General features: G+C 34.8%; 1 protein-coding gene across 1 annotated transcript in view; it reads right to left on the reverse strand.

The window, feature by feature from the left end:
• Positions 1-26,666, reverse strand: part of St8sia4 (ST8 alpha-N-acetyl-neuraminide alpha-2,8-sialyltransferase 4) — a 92,477-nt gene that overhangs the window by 24,683 nt on the left and 41,128 nt on the right. The window contains exon 4 of the mRNA XM_021170320.2: positions 18,737-19,030. Coding sequence (XP_021025979.1) covers positions 18,737-19,030 — 294 coding nt within the window. The remainder of the gene's footprint in view (positions 1-18,736; positions 19,031-26,666) is intronic.

The raw sequence follows: 26,666 nt of genomic DNA on the forward strand, positions 1-26,666 counted from the left end.
AGAAGATTGAAGATATTTCAGTATCACAGTTGCTTCCTATTGAAGATATTTCTGTATCACAGATGTTTCATTTTCAAACATGCTTTAGACAACAGACACTGAAATAAAAATTACAAAGATTTCCTGTTTCCATCAATGACATGAAGGACATGATTCTTATTTTCACAATTTTATAATCTTTTTCACTTTTCTAAGTTTTGCACTAAATTATATTCTAAAATTCTAATTACACAATAAACCATTAACTAATCCTGCCCTGGTCTTTTCCTCCTATTTATGTGGTTTTTTTTTTTTGTTTGTTTGTTTTTTATTGTTCAGATCTAGATCATCAAGGGTTTGTAAATCATCACCCAGTAAATTATAAAAATATTTATTTTTGTAAGATCCAGTTACCAGATGAAGTCAGATTTAAAAAATAAGTAAATAAAAGTACAGACTTGATCATGTTATCTGTAGCTCAGAACTCTTAAGAGTTAGTTATTTATTTTTAATAAGAATGATGTTCTCTGATTAGTAAATGGAAAATTTACAGCAGATGAACTTGTAGGATGTTGTCATTATTCTTGCTCAAATCTGTAAATGTTCCAATGCTTTTCTTCCTCCTCACCCACATGCCAAGGCTCATTCACTCTGTCATCTTGTAGTAGGGAATTACAACCTGCGCTCCAGGGTCTTAAATGCCACCTTTTAATGAAAAACTATTGATTTGCCCTAATGAAACTAATTCTTCCCTTCAGATCATGTTGTATTTAGCAATGCACCTCATTCTTAAGCAGGTTTCAGATTTGTACTGGGAATTCAAGGTGACTAATATAAAACCTTAGCACCTCACCACATACGTGTACTGAATAGCCTCTGGTTTTGTTAAATTTTATATATTATTAGTTATCTATGTAGCACTAACTATAAAAATTGTCAACAATTTTTACCGTCAAGGATTTTACTGATTCTCTTTTTGCTGATTTTATTATATCAACTAAAAAAGTTGATATCTATCATAATTTTAAATACCATATTGAGGTAGAAAAGAAAGCCAAGTATTATGAATTAACTTTGTACTTTAATGCTATTCTAGTACTTTCATATTGGAAATTATGACAGCTAGCAATATCTGGTATCAAAATTATTACAGGTTTCATATATTTCCTTTTCTCTGCCTGTACATACAAAGTTTAAGTCATTAATTATAACATGACAATATAAGTTAATATGTATTAGTAGATAGCATTAAGGATATAAACATTACTTTCTTTGAGTTTTCTTGTGTTCCTAGTGACTTGCTCACAGAACTCTAAGAAAAGCTATTAATATTTTTTAAATACTCAAATCAACGTGGTCACTTGAAATTTGAAAACATCTAAGTCTGTCAAGTTAAATGCTGAACAATCAACTTGTTTCAGTATAGCTCTATTGCTGGTAGTTGTCGTAAGTTTTTCACTAATGCAAGTTAAGAAATTTCTCATAGAAAGTTGTGTCTATCACTCATTTTAAAGGTTAATGCTGAATTTCTAGGTGGAGTCAAGATAATAGAAAGTGATTGACAATTAGGATGTCAAAGATAACCTATGGAGGTATAGTCATGGCTTCCCAAACATCCATGGTCATTGAATCTACCAAATTTAAACTGGAGGTATTTCTTTGGAAAATATACTAGGCCTATGTATCTACTATTTGCATTCACCAGAGTGAAAAGAGAAACATAAGCTGTTTTCAGTCCCAATTGAGATAGTTACAGAATCAGAAAGTAAAAACAAACATAGATATCCACACTTCTTTCTGAAATCAAGGAAGAACAACAGATCACATCCCTGGGCCTTCCATCTGTTTTCCAACCAAAATCCCTTTTATTTATTTCAAGAGACTATTAGAAATAAGTTATTGGACTTACTGAATCTTTTAAAATGACATTTTAATTTGAGCTAGGCCTTCTTTAGCAGTCAGAAATTCTTCCAAGTAACTTTGCATCTAATGAAAATGCTGATCTCTGCAAGTTCTTGTTGTAGGGACACTTAATAACCACATCCTAGAAATCTGAAGACTGATGGAAAGAAGTAACAAGCTTGCTGGGCAGTGGTGGTGCACACCTTTAATCCCAGCACTTGGGAGGCAGAGGCAGGCAGATTTCTGAGTTTGAAGCCAGCCTGGTCTACAGAGTTAGTTCCAGGACAGCCAGGACTACACAGAGAAATCCTGTCTCAAAAAACCGAAAAAAAAAAAAAAACATGAAGAAGAAGAAGAAGAAGAAGAAGAAGAAGAAGAAGAAGAAGAAGAAGAAGAAGAAGAAGAAGAAGAAGAAGAAGAAGAAGAAGAAGAAGAAGAAGAAGAAGAAGCAAGCTTTAAGCCACAGAGCTGGGAAAATAAAGGAACTTTATCCCAAGTCTGTGCTCCAAATAGCTGTGGAGCATTGCATAAATCTTAAGATAGCCACATTGTTTTATTTGCATTATATTATTTCCAAAATAAATATTTAATTCTTAAAATGTAAGATGTGATATTCTGGGATTACTTATGAAATATATTGATACACTGATAAACAAATTACTGATAAAATAAAGGTAGCAATAGATATGCTTCTAAAAACCTAAAACAATGAAGTGTTTCCAAAATAAAATTGGAAAAAAGTTAAAAAGTTAACGTATTTTCAGTTAAACAAATACTTTTCCTTAGTAAGTGTAGTCTGGACTTTAGTAAATTTCACATTACTAAGATAAATGCCAAATCTGATATTTAAATACTAAAATAACCTAATCAAAATTTCTTTTTTGCATCTTCAAGGGGAATAAATAATAATTATAAATAAAAATAATTTAAGCTATTAGTTTGAAAAATATATAATTAGAACATCTAAGAAGGTGTCATCATTTCTAAATTGTATTTTTACTGATATTTGACAGTGTACACTTCTATTCTGAAAAGAGAAAAATCTGTGAGAGTAAATTGCTACTGTTTCGTGGAGTTATTAAAGGGAAAATTTTGGAGACTCTCTTTGCAAATTACAAGTGAAAATAGCCCACTATTCTCAGTAGAGACTGTTGACTTTGCTCATAGGAGCAAAGCCTTTTAAATTTTCTCATTAGTGATCTCTCTCTCTCTCTCTCACACACACACACACACACACACACACACACAAACACACAGAGTGACCTAAGAGAAATCAAGATTCAGAGGTTTTTTGTTTGTTTGTTTGTTTTAGGTTTTTTGAGACAGGGTTTCTCTGTATAGCCCTGTCTGTCCTGGAACTCACTTTGTAGACCAGGCTGGCCTCGAACTCAGAAATCTGCCTGCCTCCACCTCCTGAGTGCTGGGATTAAAGGCGTGCGCCACCACGCCCGGCTTAAGATTCAGAGTATTAATTCCACTCGCCACTTAGATAAAAAGAGGAATAAGTAGGGAACTATTTTGCAAAGAAGAAATAGGTATGGAAAGAGGAAGACAGAGGAGGAAGATAAAAATCAGATATGGGCATTAATCTTGCTGCTTCATTTTATATATCATATTCTTTATAATTTTTTTTCTAGAAAATGCAACAAAATATTAGACTAGTTAATATCTTACACTTGCTCTCATAAATCAGTTTCAAATTCTGCTTCCTAGACAAATTCAGAACCCCAGCATGTCGACTCTCACTCATACGTCTAAAATGCTTTAGATGTAAGGGTTGTGGTGGTCCAGTTTCCAGAAAGATGAGAAGGAGCTTAAGACATGGTAGATGAAACAGCCAACATTATTGTTACCATGTTCATGGAAAATCATAGTTTGGAAAAAAATCAATCAATCAAAAAATTTTTTTTTTGCTTTAGGATTGATAAAACAAATTTAAGAGGGAGTGGAAGTCATTGTAGGAGCTAGAGAATTGAGGGGAGAAATTAAGCAATATAGCATATTAATGGGTAAAATTCTCCCAAATACTACATTAAACAGATGATAAAATATGAATGAAGGGTAAAGAAAAATAGAGTAATTGTGAGCTTTTTAAATATATTTATTTTAAATATTATAGTAATCAATATGATTCAAACTCATTTGTATTGTGAATAATTTCATTGTAGAATGAGGAAAAAATGTTATTTACAATACAACTCAAAGGATCCATAAGCAGACAAGAGTCTTAATTAACACAACAATAAAACTGTGTGCTCTTAAAACTGTTCAGCATCTGCACTGGGCACAAATATCACTACCTTCTAAAAATTTATCTTATAAAATTATTATTAGAGCTCTTAAATTTAAAATATAATATTTACATATATATATAAAATAGAGTTATTTTAGAGCTAATATTATAAAACTGTAATACCTGTATGCAAGATATAAATGTATGCACAAGTGAAAGCTACTATATATTATGTAGTAGATAGTTGGCATATTTTTATGTATTATCATTAATTAAAAATTATACTTATTTGTATGGAAATATATCACAGACAGTTTTCCTTCCAACATGCTTAGGTCTAAGTAAAGAAAACAATAATTTTATTTTCTAAGGGAATCTTGAACCATATTCACTACTGTATTTGATTTCAGGATAAGTCCTTAAGAAATTAAAATTTTAAAATTGTGTAGGTAAATTTGCATATTATGAAGGCTGATGATGTCACAACAATCATGTTTCTAGAGCAAAATCAAAAAGCATATCAAAAAATCATTTCAAGTATGTATAATACAATAACTAAAATGTCTGAAATACGTGTTTAAGGATGATTATGAATCCTTAAGATTTTGTAGATTATAAAATAGTAAAATATAAATAATAGGATTAGAAGAAACAACATAAAATTTAAAATCTAACCAAGAGCATGTACCTAGGCCAAGTACACTAGCAGAGGGAACAATTTAAGTTCTTCTCCTTTAGTCAATAACACTTAAAGACTCCTTTTTAAGGATTAGTATATACAATTTTCATTATGCGTCTTATATGTGATTAGCATAATAAACCAAAGACAAGAATTAAATAAAAGTGACTGACTTTTCATTCCCAGAAATCAGTTGGCCAGGGCTTTTCTGCTAGCCAATCTGAGCTATGATAACAGACATAATAAAAATTCTAATAAGTAAAATAGATATATCTGATAGAGTGCCAAACAATAGAAGTAATTATTCATAACAATACATTCATTTGGGCTTCACTACCCCATTCAAGGTTCTCCTTGACACAGATATATTCTGGTCCTGGTACTTGCCCTCAATCATTCACAAAGCAGCTGTCAACTTTTTTTTTCTGGAAATTTGGAAACTATTTTGTATTTAATGTAAATCAGACATGCTAGGAGCATTGGAAGTATGAATGAGCTAATATTATAAGTCTAGATTTTTCTTTTACACCAGAGAGCTCATTGGCAAATAGTCACTGTCACTTGTTGCCTCAAGGAAAATTCGATTGAGGATGTTGATGCTGCCTAACTTTCTGTAACCCATTAACATCATGCTTTCTACATTTGTGTAAAAATAGGTGTATAGTAGACAAAGATATTGTATTTCTATACTTAATAATTATCTAACCATCCCAAGGATTATGTGATGCCATTAAACAAAAAATAAGATCCCCCCAAATACAGAATAAGTGAATGCATGTTCACAGAACTTGGATATGTGATTCATCTGGTATAAAGACAGACCAGGAAGGTGCATATGCCAACATGTAAAACATTGCATATTAACTCTGCCTCATTTCTGTCATGAATATATTCTGATTTTATTAGAGTAATTAGAAACTGACATTTCTTTTTAAAACTATGGGATTCTCTAATGTCGATTAGTTCATGTAAAAATACCTGTGCTATTAAATATGTTAGCAGATTGAAATTAAAATGTGAATGATTGGTATGTAACTCTTGTTCTGTAAGTAGAAAAAGGACCCAAATGTGAGTAGAGGACTTCTGGGGAATCAATCAGGGAGATTATTGACAATCAATACTATATGCTTTAAATTTCTACCAATGAAATACAAATGTTGAGTAGATGTTGAATAATAACATATTTAAAATCTTTCTTAATCATGAATAATACCTAGACATTTCTTTGATGGTTCAAGTGCAAACACTATTTTCTTATACAGCTGGATTACTGACGAGAACAAAAAGCATTCCAATTAAGCACTGAGCTAAAAGGCACACCACTGCAAGTATTTTCTTAGAGACTTGCAATTGAACTTAGGTTAATACAATTGAAAAATAAAGATTACTTCTTGGTATTGCTAAAATTGAGTTCAAAGTCACCAACTTAGAAACTCAGATTGAGGGTGTTTATGATACATTCTCTAGAAACTTCCTCAACTCTGTCATCATGAATATTTGTTTCAATTCTATATATTTACAAGAGAAAACAAAATTGACACTATGTTATTTCAACAAACACCCAAAAAAATCTGTGATTTTTTTCTTACACTATGTCATAATTACCAAACTTCTTAGACATAAACTCAATCAATAAAACCATTATAATAATGCTAAAGTATATTCCATATACAGAAAATTTTATTTATTCTGAAAAATTTTGACTGACAAAGTGTAAGAATGGCTATTTAGTTATTATATAAAATCTATTTGCTCTCTGAACAATTAAACACTGTAAGCTTCTTACTTTGTCTTTAATTTCATTTACAGAAAATTATTTCCAATGAGGGAGGGTTGAGTTCCATGAATAGCACAGTACACTATCCATCAGTTCTCCAAAAGAGAGCTTGATTTTGCTCTGCAGACGTCAGCTGAATGTCTAAGCAGATAAATGAACTTGGATTTAATGAAATGCTTCAGAACACAGTGATCAAAATTGAGCTATTTCTTTTTTAGTTGGAAAAAAATAACCATTCACATTCTATTTTTGAATTATTTGAAAGTTCTCTATATATTCATCAGCTGTGCATAGGGTACTGATGTATTTACAAAGCAATGATATATTAATATTTTCAACATAACTATATTTTAAAACTATCCCTCCGTTATCCTGAACTGTTCTTCCCACATTTTATATTCACCCTTAGCAATGGTGACAACTCATATAACTACTACAATAAACTATTGTCTTTGAATGCTCTCAGGTGTTTTAAGCATTTATACATTTTTCTCGTCTCATTTAACATTTCAAGACATTTTATATTGTTTTGCGGAGAACAGTGGTTACTACAGGGTCCTTAACATGTAAGTCTGAGGTACGTGGTATGATTGTATGACCATATTCCCACCCACACTCACACATGTGATGAATTCTTGAGTTTTCTTAAGGTAAATGATGGGGGAATTTGAAAGATTGCAGAACTACTTTCCAATGTCTGAGTATAACAAATAACAAGCTATGTAAATGTTCCCTAATATCATCAACAGCCAGCTTAGGAAGTCCCATCTCAAAAGGTCAAGATCATTCAAGTGGTAGCAAAATTCCCCCAAGCAACTTATGTTGCTTAGTCACGTCCGTCATGCCTGGTGGATGTAAATGGCATACTAACCCAAACTGCTGGGGAGGATTCTGGATGCCAGCATCATACACTCCCAGCTCTGGGTGGCATCAACTTATAACAGATTTTTGTCTAAATAAATGCCTTTTCTATTCAGCTCTATTGGAAACTCTCAGAATACTGTGATCCCTGCATTTCTTCAGGATGTAAAGCCCTCATCTTCATCAACGACCTCATTGTACAGATCCCAGAGAATAGCATAAGGAAAAAATAGGTTTTCCATTTTCCTCTTTACAATGGCTTTTGCATGTTTCCCTGGCAAGGACAGCATGCTTCCTCATTATCAGACTGTCATAGTGAGCACTCCAAGGATGTATTTCCTCTGTAAACAAAGTTAAATGAGAAAACCAGAAAGAGGAAATGCCAAACCCACCATACATCACAGTCGAGAGAGAAGTGGGATTCATAAATCTACCTTGGTCACACATTTTCAGCTACAAGTATTTCAAAAGATGTTCCTCTCCAGTTGTTTTTTGTTTTTGTTTTTTATGTGTATGTATGTTTTGGTTTTGGTTTTTTGTTTGTTTGTTCTTTTGTTTTTGGTCTTATTACTCCTTTTTTTTATTACTCTTTGAAGCATAAACTTGAGGATGTAGCATTAAATACCTTCAATCGTAGGCATTTTAGTATATGGGGAATTTTAGTATTCAGTATACTTTATACTAAATTCAGAAGGACTAGTATTCAGTGCACTGTTATGACACAGCATCAGAATTGGAATTACTGCAAATGCTGGTCTGTACTGCCATCTGACCTTTAATCCTCTTTGGAAACTCCACTGTGACTCACTGACCAGTGAGAGCTCACATATCCCAAAGGATGTAACTCAAGTCCTCGCCAAGTCCCTTAAACTAGCAGTCCCAAATTACCTTCCCCACTCCTTGCATAAGCAGCTGCTCTGTCAATCTGAGAATTCTGTCACTTGTGAAAGCACATAAATTTGTTATCTTCCTTGAAGGTTCAGACCAGTCACAGCTCCTGGCCAAAGAAGCCATCTATATCTTTCTAGTCAAGAAATGGCCATGCTATGTAGCAGGGGTGTACCCTTTTATAATATATGAATGTTTGGGAATCAAGTATTTTTACCACTGCAGTGATTCTTTTTAAAGAAAAATATCATTTTTTATCACTTTGTACATGGTAAATAATTTCTAGAAATATATCTATATCAAATATTTCCTGTAAAATAAGTATCTTAGCAACATTTTTGATATAGGCATATTTTTTCAGAAAAAAAAAAGAAAGAAAAGCATTAGTCATCTCAGTAATTATAAAATGTTAGCAGTGCAGATCTTTGCTTGTGGGAACTTTTCTTACATGATGGGCTAGGAGGCAATGGGATACGTCAGTAAACTCCCTAAACTTATAAAAGAAGGTTTACGCTTCACAAATAAAATTATAGACTAAGATATTTTCCTCAAACATTAATGAATTCTGTATAATGGTTTCAAGCTTATCTAAGAAACATATTTCAGATCAATGTTTGGTATGCAAATATTTTATATGTGACAATGAGATTTCCGTGACCTTATAAACTCTATTGAGAGTAATAAGATCTTCAATGCAACGTAGAATTAAATTAGAACTTACATGCAATAAATCATCTCACTTTAAATAAAATAAATTTGAGAAAAGAAAAATACATTATTTTCTATTAAACTGAACTTTGAAAATGTTAATAATATAGCATTGGTTCTCCTGTTCCAAATGCTGAACTATAACCATTTAATAATTGTAACCATTTAATAATTGTAGCTATTCACCTTTGCAGTTTGTACAAGTGGATTTTGAATCTCTAACAAGACAATTTGAGTCTAAACTCAATTCTTTTTGTTTTGTTTTGTTTTGTTTTGTTTTGTTTTGCTTGTTTTCTTTTTTCCAAGACAGGGTTTCTCTGTGTAGCCCTGGCTGTCCTGGAACTCGCTCTGTAGACCAGGCTGGCCTCAAACTCAAAGATCCGCCTGCCTCTGCCTCCCAAGTGCTGGGATTAAAGGCATGCACCACCACGCCCAACCTAAACTCAATTCTTGATATTAATATTTAAATAGTTCTGACAAGTTTTATTGATATTTACTGCCTAAATGTGAACTAAATAAAAAGTTATCAATGAATATGGCAAACTGAATGAGAAAAATCCCAGGAGGCCTGAACGCTACACAAAGAACTACAGGCAACTGAGTAAAGTTGGAGACCTCTCATGGGTAGAGCACACTTAATAATTATCCATTAAAAATGATTGCCCCTGTAAACATATAGGTAACCTTATATGGACTCAATATGTTTTCTTATGAATATATATATAATTCATATAATTCATAATGAATAAATATATAATATATGCAATATACTTCTTATTTTATATATGTATATATTACATTAATGAGAGAAAGAGGCAGTGAATTTCAGAGCGTACAGAGAAAGATACTTGAGAGGGTTTGAAGGAAGCAAAGGGAAGAGACAAACAGGATTGAAAAACGATCTCAAAAACAAACAAAAGAAAAACTGTCATAAAGTCAAAGGAAGCATTGTCCACAGAACTGATTAAAGAGACTCTGTATGCGTCATGTTCCGACAAATTCTTAGTTATTGTGTGACATGCCGCTTTCCACCTTTGTGTTCTGCAGAAGAGTGAGCAGATCCCAGTGCTGATGTTGAAGAACAGTGTTTCTTTACCGGAGTGTGCTTCAAGCAACGTAATCTGCATTCACTATGGAAGCAATCTGATACTGACAATGAAAATCTACACAGTCTGAAACTAAAGCAGTAAGGCTTGGTAAGAACTGACCAGCAAGGGAGGGACCGTCCTTCCAGACCTTACATCTTCCGCCATTTGACTCACCCACAAGGTCATTCTGGGAGTACTTGGGGGACAAAAGTAAGGCAGAGCTTGGACTTTGTAACTGACAGTTTAGGCCACTAGCATTTGACTGACACTCTCATCAAAACTAAAATTCTTAACAACGGGATATAATTTATCAATATTACTGCTGTGTTGAGACCTGTGAAAGCAAAATGCACCAAGTGTTTGCTTATTTTCTTAGAACAGGAGACTGATTTATTACTCATGTGCTTCTGGAACAGAATCCCACCTCGATGCCTGTGAAAGAGTTGTCTGCAGTTGGACATTGTCAGAATTGTTACCAGGAATGGGAATCTGAAGAGCCAGGACCTCCATATACTTTCAGTGTCTTACACTCAAACCACACAAATATATCCAAAAGGCCTTTGCAATTATTTTCCTTGTACCCCAACTTAATGACTCTCTACTATGGATGTTTTATAAGTAATTTACATTTCACAACTCATATATATGAAGTTTAGGTAGTAATTCTATCATTGAAACTAAAAGCATTCCGAGTACTCTTTCACTGAACCACCTCCTAAACTGCTACTTTAAAAAGACTTGTTGGATGCTTGACCCATAATCCCTTTTAATATACTTATGCAGTACATCCTTATGCCCATTACATACGATCATTAGATACATTTTGCTGTTTGCTTGAACCCCGTAACTGATAATTTAATGTGCATATGAATGTTCCAAGGATGCTAAACACCCACTTACATATAAATTAGACTAGCTGTGCAGATTAATTCAATGTTCCATCTACACATTATTGTTCCTCCTTCTTCCCAAGAGTTTAGAGAAACATGGGAGTTTCTAGGGTTGTTTGTAAACTTTACTGTTATTAGAAAAGTGACTTGTACTAGTAGAAGGATGGCTTGGTTTTCTTTCTAAAGACAGAGAAAGAAAGGGCTTGAAGTAAGATGAGTGAGGAGATGGGAAGGATCTTGAAGACATTATGGATAAGAAACCATGATTGCAATATACTTATGAAAAAAAATTCTTTTCCATAAGAAAAGAAAAAAAAACGAGTGAAAAACGGTAGAAAGACAGCATAAAAGCAAAATCATGTAATGAATATAACTTATGAACCAAATTCATCTGTTTCTTGTAGTTCTTTCAAATAACCTCTTCTCTGATTACTAAATTGCAGCCAAGAAATTTGAGAAAAAAATCAAGGTCTCCTTTTGACTTTGTGTGTGTGTGTGTGTGTGTGTGTGTGTGTGCAAGCACATGCATGCCTATGGGTGATCTTCAATATGTAAGTACAAACTATTTGGTGAAGTTTGATTTGTATTCTTGTATGTATGTTTTCAGGGCTGACATTTTGGTATTGAATAGTTAGTTCTGCTAGTTACTGAAGAACACTGTTTCTCCCTCTCTCGAGCTTCCTTAGAAACTTGTAGTTATTTGCCTGAGATTGAGGACTTATGGCCTTGGCCTTTCCTTGTTAGTGCTTAATGCTCTCATCATTGACCACTCATGTTTAAGCATCATACTTGTGAGACTTCATGGGTAAAGTTTCTGTTATTCTTATGATATATTGTGAAGCTTAAATACATCCACTAAGTTTTTAATCATAATTTGCTCTTAAATTTTACCACTGTATTACCATAGGAAGATAAGTTTGAGTAATCATCAATTTTACACCTGACTATATACTTGGACCAAACTGATCCATATCAGATTTATTAATTGAATTACTGACAGAATATGATAATTGGTTCTCATTATTTGAATATAAGCCTTTGAAGGAAAGTTTTCCTCTTCTTCACTATAATTATCCAAGGAGAAAATAATTGATAATTCTATGTAGATTAAAAAGTAAGTGATCCCCTCACTTTTATTAGTTTTGTTCTATCCTTAATTGCTCTATAGACAACTCCCAGCCAAATTTCAAAGTGCTGGTTGTGTATATGTTTGGCCTTTTTAAAGACAACATCCTCATCTCTACCTGGATGGCCCATATCCAATGAAACATATGTACAGACAACTTAAAGTTTCCTATTTGTATTTAGAGATATGAGTCAATGAATCCCTGCTCTTATGAAAAGTAGTAACCCATTTTAATGACAAACTATAAAAAGGACAAGTATGCCTTGTGAGAAGAACTTAGAGAAACAGAACTCAAGCCATTCCTGGGAAAGGAATCAGAGACAAAATGTGTGTTCAATGGAACTATTAAGCTGAGATTAACAAAGAGAACCCAAACTTGGCATAGAGCAGAGGGACAAGGAATATCCAGGAAGTGGCTCAGGATATTTGCATAACAAAAATGTACATTGAAAGTTTCTCTCTATATAAATAAATTGTATAAGTAGAATTTCTTCCCAAATAAAATATGATTTCTTATAGTCCCAGTGGGAAATGAGTAGGAGTTTAAAAACTATGTCATTCACAATTTGTTCACATTGACTCCACCCACTGTGAGTGTCTTTTCACATATAAGACATTTATATTGTCATATTTCCTAGTGTAGTGTAAATTATGGTAGCTGCAAAGAAATAATAATGTGCCTAAAGTATAACTAGATTAATTCATTAGGAAAGGTTGTTACTCATGTATGCATACTGAATATTCACAGAGAAATGGAGATATTTATCCATAGAAACTGTCTTTAATTTAAACCACCAACTATCATTGCCTTGCTAATCAAAAAATATTAAGCTATGGCACATGTATTATGAAGAAATATAGCTATCCTCCTCCACATGGGTCAAAATGGAAGCCATATGGGAATGTTTAGGACCAGCTACAATAAAAACAAGGAAGCCATTTTCAGAAATTACTTGGAGTGAATGTTTTCCTTTCCCAAGAATTTTTCCTTTCAGTGACTTTGAATTTATTTAACACTCCAAAACAATCTGTTTTGAATGCCTACAGTGAATTCCTCAGGCGTATCTAGGAGATATTTCTGCCTATGCTCGATTGGACACTCTGCTGGGATCTGGCCTGATTCAAACTTCTAAAGTGAAGCCACTTTTTCCAGAGAGAAGTGCCTTATATCCACACAGTATTTCATCAATCTTTGCACATGTTTACGTGGGCAGATTGCCACATCTGAAAGACAAACTCAATAACAGAAATGTGAAATAGGTGTCATTAGTAAAATTGGAAAATAAGTTTGATTATGTAAGGTATGTGGAAATTGTTTTTGTTGTTACTGTTAAAACCTATAACTCTCATGGGTTCTAGCACAGTAAGTACTGTATCTTTTTTTTTTCTCCTTTGATAATTTACAGCACAAGGATAACTTCTGTAGGGATCTGGGGGCAGAAATGGTCTATGCTTTCTTTCTCCTAACTTAATTTTTTTCTCCTACTTTAGCTAAGAACTATGTTCCTGTGACATTTATAATTTAGCAATATTGGCATTTTTAAGAGTAGATGACAAAGGAATACATCAATTGCCCTGTAAAATTCCTGAAAATGTTAAAATAAAGCTGTCATCTTCAACATAATTTTATGTGAAGAAATATGTAAAACAAGAAAGACCAATGCAGTTGACACAACTGTACATGAGTGAGAATAACATGTTCTATGCTGCAGGAGAAAATAATTTTAAAAAATTAGTCAATTGAATAACTAATATAAAAGAATATGTTTTAAACACAAGATGAAATGACCAGAAATAAGTTCAAGTAAACAATTACAATAAAAATAATATAATTATGAAATGTCAGAGGGATTTTTGTTATATATCTGAAATGGACAAAATGAATTTCTGAGAACTGGGAGAAATTCAAGAGTGCATTTGAGTTGGCAATGTATCATAACTAAGGGAATTTACTGAACATTGACACTATGTTTCATATGTGTTGTGATTTAGGTAGAGTCTCATTTTTCATGCTGTACAGCCTTGTTGTATAGCACAATCTTTCTTCTAACTGAAAATTCTACTACTTCAGCATTTCCAGTATTACTATATTATGTAAAATAGAATTAACATATAAAATATATTAGCATATTACTTATACTATATTGTGTTATTAATGCTATACTTATGGAAAGAATGTATACTTAATTTTTTAAAACATGTTTACTGCATTTTAATATCTATGTTAGAAATAGTATGCTTCGTGTGTTGACTTTTCAACAGATTTATGTTTATACATAGAGATATGATCTTTTAAAACTTACTTTTTATAGATATTCACGGGAGGACTAAACTCAGGAACAACATATCTATCTGCCTAGCATCTCTCTGTTTATTTGTCTGTGTGTATGAGTGTGTGTATGTATATATGTATATGTATATATATATATATATTTATGTATATATATGTATATATAAATATATTTATTTTTATATGCATATAAATATAATTAATATACATACATTACATATGTATATTAACTTCTATGTGTTTATACATGCACAAGTTTGTATACATGTATGTGTGAATAAATACATCTCATTAACCATGGGAAAAACATTGAATAGTTTAACTTAGTAATAGTTTTGAAGTGAATGAACCATCCTTTTGAGGCAAGGACTCTTAAGAGAAACCCAAAATAGACTTTAAATGAAAATATTTATGAAAGATGCATATGGTTTCATAATTAAAAACAACAAAAAATTCAATAGCCTTTTTAAGAGGCTAAAGCCAAGGAATTCCTGAGAATATTTAAAAAGACTTAGCACAAAAGTGAGCATAATTTGACATTCTTACATATCCTATGTTCAGAGATTTAGAGTTTACAATCAGTAAACTTTGATAGTTAAAGTCATAAACAGTTTTATCCCAAAACAGCAGGGCTGTGTTACATATTCCTAAAAAACAAAATTCCTTTAAAAAATTCTAAAATATTCTCTCTCTAAAAAAATCTTATTTGAAAAAAATTCACAATGACTCTAAGAGACATTAATTAAATTTTATCTTACTCTCCCCCACATGTTTATATAAACTTCCATCTTTAAAATGCCATTGTGAGTTAACAAGTGATGATTAAGACTTTAAAATTAAAATTCTGCACTTAGTGAAATGTGAAAAATTATATAGTTGATTTTCCTTATTCCTGCCCAGTAAACTGACAGCCATTAGATTTTAATTCAGATTTGTTCATCTCTTACATTATCCTTTCATTGTTTTGCAAGAGTTTGCTATATTTTCCTCTGACTTCACTTCATATGACATTCAAAATCATCATACATTTCAACAAATTCTAACCCTATCCTTGTGTGTCAATACTTTGATTTTTTTGGTGTGAGAAACAAACCAAGAATTAAGTCAGTGTGTAAAGTTAGCAGTTTCACTATTTTCATAGGATAAAATTTAAATACTGAAATCTGACTCCGTGGTGATTTCCAAGTTATCCTTAGCTTCAGGAATCTTGAGGTCTATTATCACGTACACATGTTCATGTTGAACGATGGCACTAAGAAAAGCCTTCACACGTCAGAGTCATAGTTATGTTCTAAAAATGTGTGCTCTGGCCCCGTAACCTTTCACCAATAGTTCAACCCCAGTAAGCAACAGAGGATCTGAAACTATTTTGTTAACGCTTTTTATCATGGGGTTTTCAGATTACTAAGCCAGTAGGACTAAGCCAGTAAGTGCTCGGAAATAAGTAAGACTTAACAGATGTTTTGGAGTTTGATGTTGTTAATTTCAGGCGTGACATATTCTTTTGTCAGTGATTTTCATTCTTGGCTTGTTAGTGTTTGTATTTTACTATTCTTTTTCTGGGCTCTAGCTTCATAAAACTATGTTGAAATGATTCCCTACCAGTAATATTAGTTTTATAATGCCATAAATGAATTTACTTTTGACACACCATGTGTGTAAGTTTCTGTGCTAATTGAAAGATGATTGGATACCCCAGAACTAGTTTATATGCATGCCACCTTCCGGGAGTCAATCTCTTTACCTTACTGGAGGATACCCCATTATATGAATAAGAACACAGTGATACACCTTCCAGCAAAGTCAACAAGCACACCAGTCAACTGGATAAGACATGGTAATCGCAATTTAACATGTCACACTTTGTATCTACAAGTTTTATCTTAAAGTCCTTTGGATGGCAGCACTCATTAATTATTAAATTACTTTTCAAAGTCATTATGGTACTAAAGTAAATAAGATGAAACATAAAATACTTATACTTGAAGTAAAAATAACTGGCATTTATTTTTATTTTATTTTAGTTTTTTACATTTGAATGTTTGTACAAGGTTAAATAGATGTGCTGGTTTTCTTAGTTACTAGAAAGGTGAGGCAGGAGAATAACTTGGGTGACCCCAGGAGTTACAGGCCAGTGTGGGAGGTAGCAGATGGTTTTGAGCACACAAAGAAAACAAAGTTAACCCATGAAAGTATCCATAAATGCTTCCATTAGTATTTTTAAGTACATGTGTTTCTAACTGGCTAGTAACTTCAACTGTGACTCCTCTTTTGGGTTCTGCTTTTGCTATTGGGTTAAAAATATATTAGTCAGATATTACTGATTATATTTTAATTTAGTGGTTCTATTAAAATTCCTTTATGGTTTCTTGAATCAGGGAGTTGAATATATGCTTTTTAGCCCCGATCATCTATCACTGGACGATATGTAGCTATATATAGAAAGAGATCTCTTTTTCAGAATAATATGATAATATGAGTTTATAACAAAATATATTCTTATTCTACTCTTTGCTAACGATATGCCATTCTTTTGGGTCAACTTTTTAAATCAAAGAATATTTACACATTTAGAAATAAATATTACCTTAGTTATAATCTAAGTGTGTGTGTGTGTGTGTGTGTGTGTGTGTGTATTCACGGCTAGGTGAATACAGTAGTAACTGTTGAATAACTTGATCCAATCATGACAAATTTAATTGTGAACAGAAAAGTATGGTGTATGGAAACCTTGAGGCTAAACAGGAAATGGTGAACCTTTGCAGGGAAATATTAAAGAACAAAAATTAAAAATAAAATGAAACCATTTGAACATGGTTTCTATTATTCAAAGAAGGCTACTTTAACTCTGAATTTAGATGTTTACTTCTCTTTTAGAAATTCTAGGAGGAACAACAATGAACTAACCAGTAACTCTAGTTGCATATGTAGCAGAAAATGACCTAGTAGGCCATTAATGGGAGGAGAGGCTCTTGGCCTTGAGAAGATTATATGCCCCAGTACAGGGGTATGCCAGGGCCAGGAAGCAGGAGTAGTGGGGAACAAGGTGGGGGAGTATAGGGGACTTTGGGGATAGCATTTGAAATGTAAATAAAGAAAATATCTAATAAAAAAAGGGAAAAAATTCTATCACTATATTTATTTGTTATTCTAAACTTAGGTTTGTTTTTGTTGTTGTTTTCCATATGTACCATGTTCACGGTATATCTTTGTTTTTCTATGAGCAAAGTAATTAAATTATTTGTTCAACTGAAAGATGTGCCATCTCAAATTCAGAAATGACATTGTTCTTGATACAGCCATATCCCAACTTGAATTCGCAGCCTGTTTTTCTGTGCTCACAATGGACTCTGTGCATACTCATGTCATCTCCCCATACTCTGCCCCTTCCTCCTTCCCCTTCTCTCCTGTCTTATGACTGTGTCTCTCAGCCTCTACCTCCTTCTCCTTCTTTGTTTCCCTTCCTCTCCCTCCAAATCCTAAATTATTTGTCACTCCAGCCTGTCTTTTCTCCAGCTTTTTCCCATCTCTCATTTTATTAATCATTACAATTATTATCATGTTTTCAAATCACAAGCCTACCTTTGAAGCCTTGTGAACGTGAGGGGGAAATTACACATCCCTAACCAAAATGCTCTGTTACAATGTTATTGGAATGACATAGGCCCATGCGTTCACCAACAAGGCCTGCATTGATTTTTTTATTTATAATATGTGGTGCTTAAAGCACATTCCTAAGCCTACAGAAATATCTATCTTTGCTCTATTTATTTAACATACTGTGTACATAAATACCCTTGGCCTTTTCGTCATCTCTCATACTTAAGCAATAGATTATTCCTTATATGGCTTTAATTACAAAATATTATATTGAAACGGAAATGGTACCTTGAGATGGACATCTCCTACTACTTGAATTCTTAGCTACAGATATACCTTATTTGCTCTTCAAACAAGGCTAGTGCTTGCATGTCCATCACATTTCCTACCAGACTCTTAGACTTTTGGTTGCAGCCTGTCATTCTAAATCACCAATTTTACTATGCATTCTTATTATCTTTTATTGCAGGAAAAAAACCCAAAATCAGTAGTCTGTTCATGAGCAGGCGCGAATGTCAAATTCAGCAATCTGTTTTTTCAATGTGGTTGAGCAGAAAGACTAAGTACATAAAATGCATATTTGAAAATATAGAACTCATTATAATGAAAACGTTGTTTATTTCTGAAGATTTAGCGGTGTTCCTTTTCTCAGAGACACTCTTTAGTTACACGTTCTATTGTGTCAAGGACAGACTGGTCCTTTCCAGCCACTTACCCTCTGACTGCATGAATAAGTCTAAGTGATGGATAGGCAGTTCGCACTTGCAGTTTGTTCTTAAGGATTAATGCATTAACCCACTCCACGTGCTTCTCTCCTCCTTTGACCATGAAGGCAGGAATCCAAAGGACGCTGTCATTCAGCATGGAGAGTCTATGCACAAATTTTTCTCTGTCACTCTCATTCCGAAAGCCTCCAAATGCTCTTTGCACAACTGATGGATTCATGGTAATAAAATCTGATTTAGTCCCCACATCAGCAGCGAACTCCACCACAGGAGCTAGATTGCACCTGAGGAAAAATTAATGGAAAAATGGAAAATAAATATGAAAAATTCACCCATAAAACAGCGTGCTCATGAAGAACAAGGAGCCATCAGGTTTTCATCAATAGGCAGTAGAAAAACAAAACAAAACCAAATCTCCCCAATTAATCTGCCTGGTAAATTTACATGTAAATTAAGTAAACAAAATGTTAGAAATATTACTTTCAATAAAGATGCTAACTCCCAGTAGAGCTCCATTTATCCAATCTGTTACTTTTTGTTTGTCTTCACAAATCCATACATTAGCAGTTCATAATAAATGAATTTATAATGGTGAGTGCATAGAGACTTTGTTGCTATGCAGAAGGAAATCTTAACCGCTTGCTGTATAAGTAAAGAAAACACAATGAACTTGCTGGTCATATCTGTCTTGTTTGCCAGGTTTGAGTCTTTTCAACATTCTTGGATGTTCCTGAATCATTTTGAGTTTTTAATACTCTGAGATAAAGGAGATTATTTTTGCAGTACTGTCCACAAATATATTTACAATTGCCTTCAGGAGGCCTACATTGAAGAAAATGAGAAAATGGAATTGATGTCTTTAGCCTGCCTTTCAGAGATTTCCCTTGCTATTCCTCTGGATTCTGTAGGTTCCTGCATTCCAGGGTCATCTGCATCCCTGTGTGCACATGGATAAAAGGCAAGGATTCTGTGTTTCTGACTTTGTCCATAGGATCAATATGCTATAAAAACATCCTATACCTAATTTTATTCATGTGATATGATCTCATCTGTGTATTGAAAGATAACTATAGATAGCTTCTTGAATATGTGCCCAACTGATTTGTGACTCTATTAACTCTTTCATATTAATCGTGGATACTCGACTTGAGATATCTTTAAATAAGCTTATTGTAGCTTCCTTGAATGTATGTTTTCATTAGTTTGTAAATGAAAATTTCTTCAAACAAGACTTAACTGTCTGTAAAAGAAAAAGGTCTTTCAAATGTATCCAATCTTCATATTCATGAAAACAAACCTACACATACATAAAAGATATTTTCCCTCTTTTTATCAATCTCTCAAAAGAATGAATGTAGGGTAGTATAGCTCATTAGTTTGGAGCGATTATATTTCTTTTCCTGTGTATTTTGTTGCATTAATGAAATTTTCAAACAATTTTTACTTTAATTAAAGAAGAAAATGTGTGTACTATTGTAAAATTATCATCTTGTACGTCCTTCCATATATCTCTTAATATATATTTTTTCATAGATCTTAACAATTTTGCCTATAATAATAAATCTTTTCCACCTCATCATACTAAGTAAAATCTTTATTATCATCATACTAAGTAAAATCTTTATTATCCAGCATTAGCTGTTAAGAGGGAAAGAGAAAACAAATATTATTTGCATATTAGAAATTTAAGTTTTTTATGTATATATCATTTTTCACACTAATCATATAATAGAGATGTTAGCTTTTCTTATTACATGGCACTAATTGAGAAGATATAGCAATCATTTCCCTTATAACAAAGGCAGTAAGAATAGGATAGTCCTGAAAAGCTATTAGTACTGAAATACTAAAACTCAAGTTAATAGGAATCTGAAGGGTGCTAAACATAGGAACAGAAAACATAGTTCACTGACATATCCTAATGTGAACACCTATGAAGAAAGTACCCTGTCATGATATTCATGGGTTAGTGAGCATCTGATTATTATTTGTTTGGATTTACTGGCTCCACAGTAGTTTAGTCCACACATTGTCCTTAAACACTAATATAAACACTTTTAGCTTTTAACATATCTATTGTAGAGGGTAGCCACTCCAGATCCTTCTACCCCTACCTCTCAAAAACTAAGATATCAAATGTCCACAGAAGTATCCGAAGCTCTAACACTGGCTGCATACCAATATAAAAAATAAGCTAAACTCTTAATCAACCTGGTTATAATATGTATATGGCTTCTATAGAGAAAATGGTATTCTAAGTATTTTATTACTATAGATAATACCTCATGTAACATCCAAGGATATACATTAAGAGTAAAATTGGCGTGACCTTGTCATAAGAGATGACAACATACTTATGTCACTGCTAAAATATATATAAAGAAATGGGAAAAATCCACAAAAATCAGAGCACTTCTTTCTCATTATAAATAGCATCTTTTCTTCATGATATTAATAATATAAAAATAATCAGGACCAATTATGCTGAAAAGAGTAAAAAAAAACTAAACTGTTAAATCATCTATTAGGAAGAAACTAATGATTTACTCTATGTGTATATTCTCTTACAGGGTAAAATTCCCTCATCTCATCCCAATACTCCCCAACATCCACTATTTTAACACAAGCTAAAATTGGTTTACATACATGATTACCTGGGCATGTGTATGGTAAATGGGCATAATGTTTAACTAACTTGTGCAATCTAACCCTGATACCCATAGATTAATGCATCTTTGAACTCTCGTTGGAGAGGCAACTCTCTGAAGTAGATTGTCATTACCACAGAGATCTACAACTGGACAAGATACACAGAATAAGGGACTGTGGCATGCTCAGCCCTACATGTAGCATCTATATCACATGCCCTCCTTCCGGTACTAAGGGTCATAAAAGAAGAAGAAAAAGTTTCTAAGACCTAGATATGATGGATAAATAAAAGCAAATATTGTCCTCCTGCCATAGTAGGGCAGCTGCACTCTGAACTCAGCAATTGGAAGAGCATGAACAAGCCCCATGCAAGCTCAAGCCAGATAAATCCTATAATGGAGAGGAAAAGTTGGCACAAATTCCTACCCCAGGAGCTATTTTCAACTGATAGCTGCTTGGAGAGGAATATCAGTTCCTTAAGCATATTGCACTTGGTAAGTCTGCCACCATACAGTGGAAGGCCGCATAAAAAGAATATAAGAATAGTGCAAATTAGACTTTATAGATGGGGAAAAGGGCCCAAGGTTGGGTGGATACTGAAGGGAGAGTATATCTAAGAGTGGAGACAGGGTCAGAAAGATCAAAATCCCTTGTGCAAAATTCTCAGAAGATTAATAATAAGTAAAAAATGGTAAGTTTGAACAGAAACTTAAAATTCAGTTAAGTGTTTAAAAGAAATTCAACAATTAGAGCTAGTACTAATTGAAAACACTTTCTACTTTGGAAGCAAAGAGAATCCTATAATATGTTTTTGTTTGTTTACTTGTTTGTTTGTTTGAGAAAAGGATTGATCTTAGAGGAAAAACATATAAATTTAAATGCAACTAAATATAGTTAAATGAGGACGGTGCTTACTTAAAGAACACTGTGTCTCCTAGTAATGTCAACAGATATACTCATGAGATCTCACCAGCATGACTGCTTAAACATGAGATGAGAAGAACAATACCAATAGAAATATTAGAGTGGATGGAAGTGGCCTCATCCTTACATAAATAACTGTAGGAATGCAGGCAGTGGGGGACATAGTCATCTTTAGAAAAGAACACACCAATCTTATTCCAATTCCAAATGGCCAGCTCTGAAAGCAGATATATGAGTAGCACGACACAGACTTAGCATGTTATATCTAGGAATATATGCATCCTTACAAATATACTTCTAATGAGTTAATAAACCAAAGTAGTGATGGTATGAAAAAAATCAGGGAGGGGTTTATAGGAGAGTTTGGATGGAGCAAAGGAGAAGAAGAAAGACGTCATTTTATCATAACATCAAAAATAAAACCATGGAAGAACAACTAGGGATGGAAGAATAAATAATAAATTCATGTATAGTATTTTGCCAACTTGAACATAGCCCCATAAGACTTCAAGAAGAATGACAGTAAATGTACTGAAAATAAGACAGAAAGATACATCATAGAATGTAGCTTGTGTTGGCAAGAAAAGGGCAATTTGTCACTCTTCTGGGAGTGAGTAGCATGCTTTTAGTCTACTGGAAATGAAGAATAGAACCATGTCTACGTGTAGGTGACAAATGACTACAAGGATAAACCAGATATCTAGCTATGTAATTAGCAAAATGTGGTACATTCAAAGAAATTGTAAATAAGCCACTCTACTGAACCTCCGGAGCTTCTCCACAGCATTTCAATGGACTAGTCCACAATGGTGAGCAGCTCATTTGCTGAGAGAAAGGCTGTAACTGTTTTCTCAGTAAAAAGCTTCAGTTTTTTGAAATATCTTCTTTGAAACCAAAGCTTTCAGAACAAAACAGAAGGTGACTCAGAAATTTATGAACTGCTCTGTAAAGTTACTCAGATTATTCTTAACATCCTTAATGTTGGCCAGTTTCAAAATGAAACTCTCTTTTTGTTGTTGATGTTCTTTTCAGCCAAACTACTGTGTGCAGATATGAGCAGTTAATAACTGTGAGTTCCTTTGTCTTTAATCAAATCAAATTTTGTGCTTCCCATTTATTTTCAACAAATGAAAACTAAAACAGATATATACACAACAGATCTTAATTTGTAAGTTCTCTGTTGGGGCTGGTCCTACATCATTGATATAGCATTGGCAGGAGTGAGGATAACTCTGACATTAAGAATTTGAATTCTCTTCTGTGATCCCACACTTATATGATTGTTTTTCTACACACCTCATGTTAAGTGAAAATGTTTTCATTTTTTCAAGGCTATATAAACTATTTACCACATAATCCATGAAGAAAACGATGCTTGCTACCTGTTTGAATTCTAAAGAATTATGGAACTCCTTGATAAGAAAGTGCATTGTGGATTTGTCAACCTCGATGTTTTGCTTATATTCTCTTCCTACAATCTAAATAAGTAGGGCACTTGTCATTTATGCATTCATTGAGAGCTCAGTATTCAAACTCAGCACTGTGTTCAAAATGCCTCCCTAGCTGTTTTGATGACCATGGATATGATAGACCCCAAATATAGCTAGATATTACCAATATCTATAGATATCTATAGATAGACCCTGGTTAGATATTACCAATACCTAACCAAAATATGGGTCGCTCACTTAGCCATCTGTTTATCCACTCCAGTTGCTTAATTTTCAAGTTTATATTATGTACAGAATTAATCATTGAAGACTGTGGGGCATTGGGCTATGCACAGACAGGCTGGTCTCCAGTCGAGCTGAGATGCTGAACCCTGGGACCCAGTGATCATAATTTACCTACATGGGATGGAAGTTCTCTCATGCTCCTAGAACTCTGGCTCCTGTTTAAGTTACTGCCCCCCACAGCTCCCACAAGAGAAGCATGGCTAGAAGTCATGTAGGCAATGTCCCAAGCTTCTGACCTTCAGGCTAAACTCCTCCCCAGTTACCTAACAACAGAAAAGATTGCAGCTCACATTAAAAGTGGCTGTTCAGTTCAGCCCCTCCTTGTCTCTCTCACTTCTGTCATTCCTTTGTTCTCTTACCGCTTCTCCCACTCCCCTCCCCTCTCTATTTGTCTTCTCCCCTCCCCTCCTGTCCCCTCCCCTCCCTTCCTCTCTCTCTTACTCTCTTTCTCTCTAGTCTTTCCTCTCTCTCTCTCTCTCTCTCTCTCTCTCTCTCTCTCTCTCTCTCTCTCTCTCTCTCTCTCTCTCTCTCTCTCTCCCTTCTCTCTTTCTCCCTGCCTTTCTACAATCAAGCTCTAAAACCATAGACAGTCTTTGCTCATCAAGATCCACTGCACTCACTCTTGCTGGTGTGGGAACCTCTCTTCCCTCTTCCCTCTCTCCCATAACCCCAGGGTACAGGGTGTGGCCCCTGGACCCCCAGGTTGGGTTGTCTCTTGTTCACCCCTCCCCCATCGAGTGGGTCACAGACTTGGATGCCCACCCGGGACTGAGTGGGAAGCTTCTGGCAGCCTTCCTGTGTCTGCCTGTCCAGAGCATAAGTGGAACTCTGGCAGAATGTGGGTCCTTCCTCCCCCTTCTTCCACAGGCCCCCTTTTTAGTTCCCACAGAAGACATTTAGGCAAAGGATAGTATTCTGTGTAATTGGTGGCTGTTAGATACTTATACAAAGTCCACTCGATTTAAAGAAACAGCATTGAGTAGGCAGTAGGCAGTATTTTTCTACACCTGCGACTAACATTCAAACAAGCTGCTATACATAATTATTTCTTTTATCTGCAGTGGCTAAAGCCACCTAACTTTCTTTGAGTTAACACTAATCTCTCAGCCCAAACTAGGTGCTACCATTTGTCAAACCAGTGGATCTTCTCTATTCTTTCCCTCAAAGGAAGCCTGTGAGCTGGTCTGAAACCTTCTATACAGCTTGAAGTGTGAAGTAAAGGGTCAGAACAACTCTTCTACCTGTCTGATTTTAGACATTACATTTATCCTCTCCATATTGGTTGTATAACAGGAATATATTCTCTGTCAGTTCCTTTGTATTTCCTGGATTGATGGTAGGAGGGTCCAAATAGACTTGAAGCTAGTTAAATCAAATGCCTCAAAAATTTTGAAGAAATTTTTTTCATGCATTAGTAAATTTCAAATAACCACCTGATAAGACTTTTTATATATGATTCATATATCCGTTTAGAGAGAGGTACTGTTATACCTAAACAAGGTGTAATTAAAAATAAAACATGGGCTGGGCAGTGGTGGCACATGCCTTTAATCCCAGCACCTGGGAGGCAGAGGCAGGTGGATTTCTGAGTTTGAGGCCAGCCTGGTCTACAGAGTGAGTTCCAGGACAGCCAGGGCTACACAGAGAAACCCTGTCTCGAAATAAATAAATTAATTAACTAATTAATTAATTAAAAAACGTGGAAACTCACTTTGAATATGTGTATTTTTTAAGTATGGTTGGGGCACGCAGGACCTGAGACTGCATTAGTTAGGGAAGAAGAAAACCGGCCTGAGTAGGGCCACAAGCCTCTTCCAGGGGTAGCTAGAGCACAGGGTCGGCTGACACTCGCCAGCTACCCACAACACCCGCCACAGGATTTTGAGACTTCTGGTGAGTGGAACACAGCTTCTGCTCCAATCCAATCGTGTGGGACCCAAGACTGCTTTGGTTGGGGAGGCAGAAAACCGGCCTGAGTAGGGCCACAAGCCTCTTCCGGTCTGACCTACACCAGGGTAGCTAGGGCGCAGGGTCAGCTGACACTCGCCAGCTACCCACGACACCCTCCACAGGATCTTGGGACTTCTGGTGAGTGGAACACAGCTTCTGCTCCAATCCAATTGCACAGGACCTGAGACTGCATTAGTTAGGGAAGTAGAAAACCAGCCTGGCAGCCGGAGGACAGTGGTCCTCCCTGCACGGGAGCGAGCACCATCTTGGTTCCGGGACTCCGCCGAACTTAGGAACTTAGTCTGCACAGGTGAGAGTGAGCACCACAGAGGCAGACAGCTTCTGGGACAGGCGGGAGCCACAGAGCCATTGAGGCAGCACCCTTTTGGGGCCGCAGACATCTGGCACCCTGCCAGCCAGAGGACAGTGGTCCGCCCTGCACGGGAGCGCCATCTTGGCTCCAGGACTCCACCAAACTTAGGAACTTAGTCTGCACAGGTGAGAGTGTGCACCACAGAGGCAGACAGCTTCTGGGGCAGGCGGGAGCCACAGAGCCACTGAGGCAGCACCCTCTTGGGGCCACAGACATCTGGCACCCTCCCAGCCTGAGGACAGTGGTCCACCTTGCACGGAAGTGCCATCTTGGACCAGGGACTCCTCT

The sequence above is a fragment of the Mus caroli genome, unplaced genomic scaffold, assembly GCF_978045245.1.
Source record: "Mus caroli unplaced genomic scaffold, Mus_caroli_1 scaffold_1, whole genome shotgun sequence".
In the NCBI taxonomy this organism is placed as follows: domain Eukaryota; kingdom Metazoa; phylum Chordata; class Mammalia; order Rodentia; family Muridae; genus Mus; species Mus caroli.